Raw genomic sequence first — 12,479 nt, forward strand, 5'->3', positions numbered from 1 at the left:
TCTGTCATTATTTTCATACCGTATGTCTTTAATTAATTTAAATCAATTTGGGTTTTCAACACCGTCAGCATTTTGATCCACCCTTTTAAAACATGTTTACGGTTGGATGCACTAGATTTAAATTATTATGCGGTGGCCATAACTGATTGCACTTCCATTGTTGAGGCACGTTGATTCATAAAATACCTGTATTGTGTGTTATACTCTTTAGGATTATCGATAGTAGCAATGGGAGGGATTCTACATACATGTATTGCGGTGGTTGTACTTCTGCTAGCATTTGTATTAGGAGTAGCGTTCATTTTTGAGCAAAAAATACAAGACCTCCAAAATGAGCTAGCTTCCTTGAAACGAAAGAGAAGTGAAACGAAAGTAGAGTTACTTGACAATACAGGTGAGTGTAAATGTTAATGTATGTCAATGGCAATTCTCTCTCTCTCTCTCTCTCTCTCTCTCTCTCTCTCTCTCTCTCTCTCTCCGAGAACGTCTCTGTCTGTCTGTTTGTCTTTTTTTCTCTCTCATGTCATAATCTTTTTAGGTTCTTTGTTCACGAGATGGGGAAGATCCGATTGCCCGACCACAGCTACATTGATTTACAAAGGTATTGTAGTATTTGCTAAAACTATATTTAAATCTATCGAGTATGATATTTTCCTATTCTTTAGATAACTGACTATAATTCTCAGCGTAGTTAATACAGACAGAGCTGGAATCTACAAGATCCATCCCTAACCAGTTTAATTTAGTTGATTTTACACATAATTCTATAAGATGTTTAAGGAAAGACGTAATATAAAGAATATAAAATGCTCTCTTTAATGATTCATGCAGGATATGAAGGTAGCGAGCATTGAAAGAAAAATATTTATAATCCGCTAACTGACCCTAGAATTACGTTTTAATGGACATAATTATTATTAAGTCCAGTATGGTTTTGTATCATAATTAAGGTGTGATGAGTCAGAAAAAAATATGCCGGCCTTCATGAAAGTGGCTCTAAGAAAGTTATAATGGTAAACAGCCATACTTCAATTTTCTTCTGAAGTCTCTTCGATGGGAAAATTATAACGACACAGACACTAACGAATTGGTCCAGCATAGTATTCAACAAATACAAAGTGCGCCGAGTCTTAAGAAATATGCCGGTGTAATGAAGTATAATGACCCCCGTAGAATAATGACCGGGGGTCATTTTTCTACGTAGAATAATGACCCCCCTAGCTGAAGAATAATTGGATTTTTCTGAAGAAAAAAGACCCAGGGGTTATTTTTCTTCATGTTAAACATAAAGAAAAATGACCCCCATAAAAAAATGACCCCCCCCCCCCCCCCCCCCCGTAAACATGAATAGAAATTGGTTACCCCGTATCCAAGATATGACTTTGAAGTTACTTTATTTTTCACTCTGTTCAACTGATTTTGAAGTTATAAACACCGATCTTGTAAATAAATCGCTGTATTTAGTTTTTCCTATCTGTAGCAAGCACACGCAAAACACTCTTACATGCCACAGATTGATTGTTAACAGTTACGTTACTTCTCTTGTCGACAAACGGCGGGAAATGACGCATATAAAGAAAAATTCATACACAATGAGGATATTGTGTGATAATTAACAAACAATAATCATAAAAGAATAATTGTTGTAATTATATAAGCAATATTCATTGGTGAATGAATTGTCAATCGAAGAATGATACATGTATATATCTTTATGGAAAAAGACTAAGGGGGCAGGTAACGTAGAAATATGAATACTTCTTATTTACATTTCTTGGGGAAAGTTAATTTAAAAAAAAAGGCATTCTGCGATAGTTTTGTTTTCTTCTACGTAATACATGAACATCATTTGTTGTAATGTTGTATTTGTGATCATGGATAGACTTTATTCTTTTAGAGCAAATTTGTGAAGAGTACCTGACTATAGTAAATCTTAATAGATAATAAACACTGATCGATTAAAATAAGAAAAGATTGTTTCTAAAAGCGTTGATAAGAGGTTAGGACCCATGTTAGGGGTTTATATCCCGCTTGATTTTGATCACGATCTTTATTGTATCCAACGTTACCAATGCTCATACAAACTATTGATGCATTAATCATCGTGGTATTAACTAAACTTACTAAAGTATGCCGATGATAAAGTAAAATATATTTTCTGTACGAGTACTCTCAGTACTTTGACGATTTTCCTTATTAGCCGTTAACCTCTACTGGCGTAATGGCTCTAACTTCAGCTTGGTTATAATGCCTAACAGTGGAGTAAACTTTTCATAATTTTGGTTTCATCATTAATTCTGAGTGATGCACTTGTATACCCAGCAGTTTGTATTGCGGAAATCATCAATGCAAGTATAATATTCATGAACAATATGAAGAATATAGAAGATGCTACGGCGAAGACGAAAGTGCTAAGTTGCGAAGGCGAAGAAGTGATACTACTACGGTACCGCTTCTTCGCCTTTGCAACTTCGCACTATCGCCTTCGAATCTTCGCGCTTTCGCCTTTTAGCTCACCGAGACGAAGTCAATGGGAGCATATGCTATACCCCGGGCGTCGGCGTCCGGAGCTGGTTAAAGTTTTAGTTGCAGCTCCTGTATCTAAGCTATTACTTGTCCTCTCTTCACCAAAGTTACATGCAGGATGCATCTGGACCTACTGAATCTGGTTCCTAACTTTCAGATGCTGGAGGAGGTTAAGGTTTTTGGAGCAGGTTAAAGTTTTTATTGCAGGTGCCTTAAATAGCAATATCTAAGTTACTGCTGGTCCGTACTTCACCAAACTTGCATGGATGATGTGTCTTATGATAATGATACACCTGACAGGCTGGAGTGCTGAATCTGAGCTATAGGTTTCGGATGCAGGAGGAGGTAAAGGTTTTTGTTGCAGGTGCCCTCTAATGATAATATCTTGGTGCGTCTTATTATAGTGATGCACCTGACAGGCTCAAATGCTGAATCTGAGCCACAGGTTTCGGATGCTGGAGGAGGTTAAGATTTTAAGAGTTGGTTAAAGTTTTTGACACAGGTGCCCTCTGATGACGATATCTTAGTTATTACTGGTCCTAACTTCACCAATCTTGCATTGATATAGTCTTATGATACTGATGCACCTGACAGGCTTGAATGCTGAATCAGAGCCATAGGTTTATGATTCTTGATGAAGTTTAGTTTTTAGCCGGGCTCTGCTGAAAGCAGAGTCCTGGCTCTAGGCAGGCAAATCGCCAATGTTACTATAAATAGCAAAGTAAATAAAAAACCAAACAGCGTCAAAGTAAAAGCTTCCGCTATACTAAATAGTAACACGGAGAGCCAAGTTTTGTCAAAAGTGTTGGCATTTTGTTTTATTAATTTTTTTATTTTCGAGAGAATTGTCTATCTTTTTTAGTTTTCTTATCAATAAGGTGTTTTAAAAACAAGACTATGCATTATAAAGACATACAATGCGCATGAATTTCCAAGAACTACTTTGCGTTGAAGAAGTGGGGATTGAAAATATAACGCTTCTTGCAAAATTCAAAGCAGCAACTGTTATTTTTCTTCTACTAGAGAGACATTTTTTTGTTTATAGCCGCTTACAACATTTCGTCGCTCTTTGACGCTTTGCCGACATTAAAAGCATGAGAGAGAGAGAGAGAGAGAGAGAGAGAGAGAGAGAGATTTTCAGTCTTTACTACACAATATGCATAATGACACCAAAAGAGCCCGGCTTTCAGTACTTCAGTACTTTGATTTGGAACAGGTCACATGTTTTATAGCTAGATAGATAGCTTGCATAGTTGATTTAACTATATTATAAATGAAACGCAGAGGTTGCTTCAGATGCAGAGCCTGATCTCCATTATCAAGGATGCTAAAGAAATCTACCTCACTCAAACCTGCTTGATAGGTAGATGCAGTTGTTGTTAAATGATGTAAAATGATCCCTATGATATTGTAATATTATAAAACATCGTATCATACGATATTGTTTAATATGATATTGGTTTATATGATTTATCATCATATCACATGAAATTTTATTTTATAAGATTTTAATATATATTATTGTATCATATGATACAATGTGTATAGTATGATTGTATTATATAATATTTTACTTTATCCCATGATATTGTTTTATTTGATATGATACAATGTTTATCAAATTATATTGTATCATACAATACAATATCATATTATGTATCAAATATGATACAGTATCATACAATACAATATCAAACTATAATGTTTACATTCACTTTCTTTCCCTCTATTAAATTGCATTGGTTAATTTTAGTGATATTTACACACAACACAGAAGACTTAATTACCAAATCTGGTTCGTATGAATACATTCAGTATTTCTTCAGTATTTCTCGAAGAACAAGAACTGACTGTTCTCGTGACTTGAAACCGGATAACGACCTGATATTATACTTACGCTGATAAATATCTCATTGATGTAAATATATTTTGACAGTTAAATGAATTCAATTGATTTATTTCTTAGTATACCAAGAGTAAATTCATTAAATTACAGAAAGAAAAATAAAAGTGTGTTATTAGAATTTAAAACGCTGCGTACTATTTTTGTCAGCATATTGTGGCTGTTCCAGTGGCCATTCTGTTAATTTCGCATTACTTGTTGAATAAGACAGAGCCTTTAAAAAAAATCATAATTGCGGGAAAAGAAATACATGTTTAAAAAACGTAAATATAAGCATTGAATCATTAATTATTGAAAGATGTGGTCTCATAACTGCAACAATGAGTACAAACAAATTTTAATAAGGCGCTAGCGCGCGTTATACAATTTGTATGCACACACCGTTGCAGTTATGAGACCACATCTTTCAAACAATAATGATTCAATGTTTAATTATACAATATAATACCATATGTTTCAATGTTATGATGTATTATTGCAGTTTGATATTGTTTCATATAATACTATATTGTATTATGTTTTATGATATTGTATTGTTTGATCAAATACAATAATGTATAACACAATACAATGTCATATCATATGTTACAATATCATATCTCACAATATTTTACGGTATTTTATGGTATTATATGATATATATTGTAATTATGATAGGATGCAATTTTAATTTTATATTATTGTATTGATTAACATATGAGCATACCGGTATGATTAACATACAATTTTTAACAGATGATCATGATATACGATATTGTTTCAAAACAGAATCCATGAATATCCAAGATCATAAAGGATGGTTTTCATATAATATAATAAAGGTGGTCTCATAAAGGCGATGCCTCATAAAGGTGATGCCTCGTCTCGGTGAGCTTAGTAATATGTGATTACCTATGTTTTATAATTGCGGAGCTCTCTATCGTTTAAAGGGTTCCGAGGCATATTTTGGAAATTTTATTTTTATAAAATTAATAAAATAAAATTATCCAGGGGGATGGGGTCCGGACTCCCTCTCCCCTTTTTACTGCGTGAAATTATTAATATTGAATTTTTCAGGGGGGGGGGCCCTTATCCCCCTCTAGATCCATGCATGAGCAAGGAGTGTCGCATAAAGAAATTACATTGTTACTGTGTTTGGTCCACGGTAAAGAGACGGCTGGTAAGTGACAGGAGTCTGGAAGTGCATATGTACACATTGTGGCGGACATTAAATTTTGTGTGGAGTAGATACTGATTAGGCATAGCCAGCACTGGTAAACATATATGTTACATGTACATATTAAAATATTTATAAACATTCATAGTAAGCGCGATGGCCTAGCGCATGCGTACCAATAATAGCATGGATTAATCGGAAAACCTTAGCGAGTACGGTGCCTGTATTAAATTCTATGTAATCGACCGAGACTTGCTGAATGCAATCTAAAAAGGCGAAGGCGAAAGTGCGAAGATGCGAAGGCCAGAGTGCAAAGTTGGGAAGGGGTGATAGAAGTATCGCTCCTTCGCCTTCGAACCTTCGCACTTTAGGTATCACATCTTCGCGCTTCGTCGTCGCATCTACGCACTTTTGCTCTTTCGCCTTCGCACTATCGCTTTTGCAACTTCGCATCTTCGCCCTAAGGTCGAAGTGGCCCTATCGGAACACCATAGATATATGTAAATGTAATTGTTAAGATGACAACCATACCCCGATGCAATACGTCAATATCTTGTTATAACGGAAGGGGGTTATTATTCTACAGGGGTCACTTTTCTTCATGTGGAATGTGCTCATTTTTATGAAAGTGACACTTATTCTTCAGGCAAAGGGGTCATTTTTCTACGTAGAATAATGACCGGGGGGTCATTTTTCTGCGTAGAATAACGACCGGGGGTCATTTTTCTACGTAGAAAAATGACCCCCGGTCATTATTCTACGGGTGTCATTATTCTTCATTACACCGGCCTTAAAAAAATGGCATTTACTATAGCTAGTTTAAGGTCAATATGGCGATTCAGAATTGCTGATTAACCAGTAAGTAACAGATATAAACTTAAGTTTCATCCTACCCTGTTTAACTTTATGCTTCTCTCCATACCTCTCGACATAAGGGCTCGAAACTTCACAGCATGGCCCGTTCATTCTTTCCATCTGTCTCATCACATCTCTAAATAAGTATATCATCATTTATAAGTCGGATACCTGGAGGACCATTTAAGTGTCGTCCATTCTCCTTTGAAACCCTTAGGTGCGATTGAGATACCATACGTCATCCGTAACCAACGATACTTGCCCAATGGTGTAGAAAATGTAGTAAGGTAGCTGCTATCACTGTCAAGTTCAACATGTCAATACCATCCATGGCATTAACAATGGAGAATATACGAGCTTAGTGCAATTCGGGTAGACTATCTTCTAAAGTAGGTGGTTGGTAATGGTTCTGTATTAATGACTCATTGAGTTGTTTTGAGTCAATACACACGCGAATGTTATTGTTGCATTTAGAATCCATCACTGACGCGGATACTCAATCGGTTATAGTATGATGACCGACTTATTGACAACTTCTCCAATCGACAACGTTCGTCTTTTACCTTTGGTTTCAAGGCTAACCTTGGTGGCAACTGTACAGGTCGAACACTGTCCTTGACCTCCAAGTGAAGCTTGCCTTCCAGTTTACCTTCATCATTGAGCACATTCGCATACTTCTCATTGATTTCTTATTTTATATCAATCTGTGAAATGACGTCATTTTGAACTTGTATGAAACTTGTAAGGTTGCACAGTAATAAGTGTCATTCCCTCAAAAGCTCGCTTTCCCAGAATGCATCGTAGCTCTTTGCCAGGCACAATAACTAACACTTAATTGTACTTCTTTCGGTTGCACGGATTTTGTACAGACTCTCTAATGGTGCCCACATCTTTGGTTTCAGATTTTTTGAAAATCTGTAGAGCAACATAGGTTTTATTAAGATTCTGGAATTTCTTGTTACCAGTGAGACTAACACATGTGGTGGTGTGGATAAAATATTACTGGTAAAGCCATTGTCAAACTGGATTTCCTCATATTGAACCAGGATATTCAAAGAGCTGAATGGCGTTTTGATGATGTAACGAATGCACTTCAATAACAAGAACAAATTCATCTGCTGAGTCGCTTTCATGAGTTTAAATTAAATAACTTGAACCTCTCTGTGGTTCCATGCGCCACGACGCTTTTCATGATGCTTTGGCGTAGGCGGCTCCTTGTTGGGACATTTTCTTTCAAAATGGTTCTGCACACCATACAAGTTTCAAGTCTGTCCAAAGGCTGATCATTTCTCTCTACGGTGTACCTCCACCGTAACGACAAGACTAAACAATACTAGGTATTGATTGTGTGTGGTTGTCTTTTTTTCATGGTGTTTTTTTTACCACGGCTGTTTTGTTTGACCTTGACATGGTGAATGTCTGCTGTAGATTTCAGTTAAGATTAAGAGCTTTCTAGGTTGATTTGCATATATCTATGCAACGTAGAAGGTCCAGTTTCGTTTTCTGCAGCAACTTGTTTACGGGTATGGTTGTATTTAACTCCTAGGACAATGCAATTTCTTATCATCTCGTCCTCCATATCACCGAGCTTACATGTTTTACTTAAGTTCTCGATTCTGCAACATATGCATCTATAATTCCCTGTCTTTGGTCTCAACTGTTGAGCGTGTATCGCCTATAAATGACGTTTGTCAATACAGTAAGTGTTGTTATTACCTTATCTATGTCTCTCTTTTTTTGCATCAGATTTGAGACCATCCTAAACATCTAGACCGTTAGATCCTACACAAATGATGAGGAATGTAGCACATCTGAGTTGTGTATTTCTCTGCTTTTATCCTGTAGCTATTTCATGGTTCTCCCACTCTTTTGAAATGTTTCCAATTCGTAGCGAGGTCACTGTATATCAATAGAAAAACATGCATATTCTGTACCGCTACAGGGACTGCTTCTACTTCGTCTTGCTCGTTCTGTATAGGCATTGTTTATTGGCAGAAAAAATTCGGTCCAAAGATAAATCAGGTAAATTTTTAATTATTGAAGCAATGCCAACAAATTACGGGCGATCATGACGTTTGACTTACCAAATGCATTCACTAAGTACTTCGTACACAATGTTTCACGATGTATGTGATGAATAAAAGTTCTAAGATGTGCAAGATCAAGCATGGCTAAAGCAAATTTTCCAACCTTATTGAACACGTGACAAAGGGAGCAGTCATTGTTACATATATATTAATGATGCGGAGAAGTTCGTAATTATATAATGCAATGTATATATACAGAATATTGTCACCATTTCTTTTTATATTGTGAATCTGTTAACAATGCTTCTGACTAAATATACAATCCACTTTCACTTATGACGACATCAATGGGTAAATCTACCAATTACACATGTACAATCTAATTTAAAAAGCCTAAGTTACCACTATAACACTTTAAACCCGTTAATAGATTTCTCTCATATTTTACTCTTTTTTCATCTTTGAACATATGTATCGGTACTGCAAAAATTGTTGTCAAATAAAACAGAACATGAAACCTAGACTATCATCGTTGAAAAACAATCATATCAATGTAATGTTATCTTTGACGATACGAGACCACGCAACATTCATGCTTCGTAAAAATCGTCCAAGATTTCAAATTTAACTTGATTTATAGTTTTTTTAGTTGGGATTGAGTAGTTTTAAATTAGGAATATTTTATTAATATAAGAATTTTTTTAAAATCAGGATAAAAAGCTTTTTAAATAAATCCCTTTAAAAACAATACACAATCATAAGTATTTTTTTTTGCAGGTTACACTGGTGGATCATTGTACACCCACAAAGGCGCTGCCTCGAATTATCTCTGCCTTCCAGAGAACCCTCAATGGGGAACACGATCTCTCAATAATAACTTTAAAGCATTTGTGTATGGGGCTGAATACGAAAATATTTTTTTCGGAGAAAATGCTCTTCAACAGGATGTTCCATGCAGTGTGTGTAAAACAAAAACGGGAACCAATTCCGTAATGATTCCGGCCAGAACTTCGTGCTATGACGGCTGGACAATTCAGTACAAAGGATATCTAGGAGCAGGCTACCATGACCATCCTGCAAGTACGGAGTACATCTGTGTTGATGAAAATGTTCAATTTGTTCCTGGAGGATATGAAAATAAGAATGGTGTACTTATATACTCAGTGGTTGCCAAATGTGGATCATTAAGATGTCACCCATACATAGAAAACAAACCTATAGCATGTGTTTTGTGTTCTAATTAAAAACAATTATGATTAACATTTTCAATTTGTTTTCTAAAATATGGTTTAAAAATTATTTTCAAATTATTCTTTAAAAAATATTAAAATTAAACTTAACAAGAGAAAAGAATTTAATAACGAATGAAGAAACTTCATGTATAATCATTATAGTTTTGATTCTTCGTTAAGTGTTTAATATATTTAAATGGTTTGATCTGTGTAACAGTGTGTCTTGAAAGTTGGCGCTGTTTTGTGCAAAAATTGATTTAAAGCACAAACTATAACACATGAATTTTAAATGGATTAATAATATAACATTGAAATTAAACAACAAAATCAGTTGTTATGAACAGACAAAAACCTTATAGGGGATGTCAGGGGCATTTACAGGGAAACGCAGAGACCTACAGGGGATAATAGGGTCGTGACAGGGGGCGACAGGAGCTCACAGTGGCACACACGGGATGTGTACAGGGGCTGACAGGGGGTCACAGTGAAAACACAGGGGATGACAGGGGACTTTAATAAGGGCAGGGGTTTTTAGAGCCAGTAGTGTGTCTGCGATTCGGACTGTGCGACGTGATGTTTAATTTTGTACCTCATTTGTAAAATAAAAATGGTTTACAGCGGATAAGAAGAGCTTTTTAACTGAATAAAACACGGTCAGCTATTGCAGACATAGAATGAAAACATTTGAAAATCAGTTTCTCTTTTTCTGTATTTCTCTCTTTTACGAGTATATATTTATCATATCATAGTATAAATTCTACAGACTTGAATGAAATTGCATAGTACGAGATTGATTTAGATAGCGTGTTGTACATGTGCATTTATAAAGACAAATGTGTAAACAAGGCCAGAGATGAGTATGTCTTCTCCGGGTCGGAAATATAAAACAATATTTTACCACCTAATATGGTGCAACAGATTATGAAATGGTACTTGATAGAATTTACTAATTAAGTTGGAAATATAGAAGCGCAATGTAAATGTGTATATCTAAAAATTGGGGCGCGGGAAACCAGCTTTCCTGTACCACTGAAAGCTATCTTTTAAACAGGTATAAAATATACACATGCGCGTATTCTTATAGTGAAATTCTACATATTCAGGCAGTTCAAACTGCTATTCTATTCTTAGCGATTTTTTTTAATATAATAGTCATCATGTTTGTTAAATTTGAAAGTAACTGATCCTGATATTTATTGTTAAAATGTACAATAAATGTAATAAAATGAATATAGAGTTGTAAATTGGGAGGTTATCAGTACATGGTACATAAAGTAGTGCAAGGCGCAATGCGTGCGCAAATAGTAAAATTTGCCAAATGCCTCATATGGACACAACTGTGGTCGGCCAAAGCCAATCACAATAATACAGCGACATCACTGGGCCATTTCTGTCATTAACACATAACTTCAGTGCCTCGCGTCATCCGAGTGACACTTTCCGAGGTTAAAGGTATACGTACAAGCTTATCTTTTAAAAAGATTGGTGAGCTAGCGCTGTAGCAATCATAAAACACAGAAGCAGATTTCTTAAACATTGGTTTAAATTTCTGAATCGATTAATTAACAATAGGAAGGCAGTGGTGTACTGGAATTGTGCTGGAGTAGGGTCTCAATTTAAAATTGTGAATCTAGAGTGGGCTACACATTGGCAATAGCATAGCTCATTGATTGTGCCTTAATCATTATGTATCTACTGTAATATCACTTTCGAGGTGAAATTTTTCAGGAACCATTGGTACTGTTTTGTAGCAATCGTATCTTCTCGGGCCTTTCCGGCAAGCTCGGAAAACATATCTGAAGTTGTCTTCCGAGCTTGAAGGAATTAAAGATTAAGCTATAGCAGAAAATGACTTTACATTATAAGACCGAAGCTACTGTAACTTTTTGACATTAACAAAAAAAATACAAAACTTCACGTGAAGATGATAACGAAATTCAAATGGTATAGTTTATCTACAGTAGTACAGTATTCCAAGAATCTCCTACTATGGAGTCAAGCATGCGTATTCAAGTGAAAAGGACTAGCGTAGTTGCTAGCGCTCGAGAGCGCTAGCAACAACGCCAAGGATTAGCTAGAATAACACCGGAACCGGCACTCTAACAAACTCGAACGCAGTCGCAACTTCTCGGGCCTTTCCGGCAAGCTCGGAAAAACACCTCGAATGTATTAACATCACCGGATGTTAGAATTTTATACAAAATGGAGTCGCTTCCCATTAAAATAAGTATCGGCTAGTCAGTCTTGTATGTCGCTTCTGTGTTATATTTTAGTGTATATCGTTTACTTTAATGAAGTATAGCTCACATCTCAACAGATCGTAAAATGTGTTCTATTTATTTCAAGTTTTACAAAAAGGGGGGTTGTCATGGACGCCTAGTTAATACATTCGAGGTGTTTTTCCGAGCTTGCCGGAAAGGCCCGAGAAGTTGCGATTGACTCGAACGACGTTCTGAATATCAACATGACCGGGATTAAAATAACACTCTGGACTTATACAACTTCCGGGATTCAATAAATACCCGGGATTGAAAGAATGCCCTGTATGCAAATGTTAACAACGCCACAAATAACAACTCACATGACGTCAACAAAACAACAACATCAGAAATTGCACATAATACAGGTTGAACTAATCGTTTTTCTACCGAGATACTAGAGAGAGTTTTAATAAAAAAAGATTTAACCTAAAAATCTACCAATTTTTTTTTCAAGGGATAATTACATTTTTACCGATATGACATTAAGCGCACGGTGGGTGTGACTGGTCAGCAGAGGAT

At 35.8% G+C, this 12,479-nt stretch overlaps 1 protein-coding gene across 1 annotated transcript; it reads left to right on the forward strand.

Moving 5' to 3' along the window:
- Positions 1-122: 122 nt before the first annotated feature.
- Positions 123-9,887, forward strand: LOC128183089 (short-chain collagen C4-like). Its single transcript, XM_052851953.1, has 3 exons — positions 123-394; positions 539-601; positions 9,245-9,887. Exons 1-3 carry the CDS (start codon positions 229-231, stop codon positions 9,709-9,711), a joined length of 696 nt encoding a protein of 231 aa, XP_052707913.1. The 5' UTR covers positions 123-228; the 3' UTR covers positions 9,712-9,887.
- Positions 9,888-12,479: the final 2,592 nt, after the last annotated feature.

This window comes from Crassostrea angulata, chromosome 5 (assembly GCF_025612915.1).
Source record: "Crassostrea angulata isolate pt1a10 chromosome 5, ASM2561291v2, whole genome shotgun sequence".
NCBI classification, from domain to species: Eukaryota; Metazoa; Mollusca; class Bivalvia; order Ostreida; family Ostreidae; genus Magallana; species Magallana angulata.

Excerpts from the sequence above, each read along its gene's own strand:
- LOC128183089 (XM_052851953.1), top strand. The coding sequence starts at position 229 with ATGGGAGGGATTCTACATACATGTATTGCGGTGGTTGTACTTCTGCTA. Across the intron at positions 395-538 it reads AGAGTTACTTGACAATACAG|GTTCTTTGTTCACGAGATGG; the intron begins GTGAGTGTAAAT and ends TAATCTTTTTAG. Across the intron at positions 602-9,244 it reads AGCTACATTGATTTACAAAG|GTTACACTGGTGGATCATTG; the intron begins GTATTGTAGTAT and ends TTTTTTTTGCAG.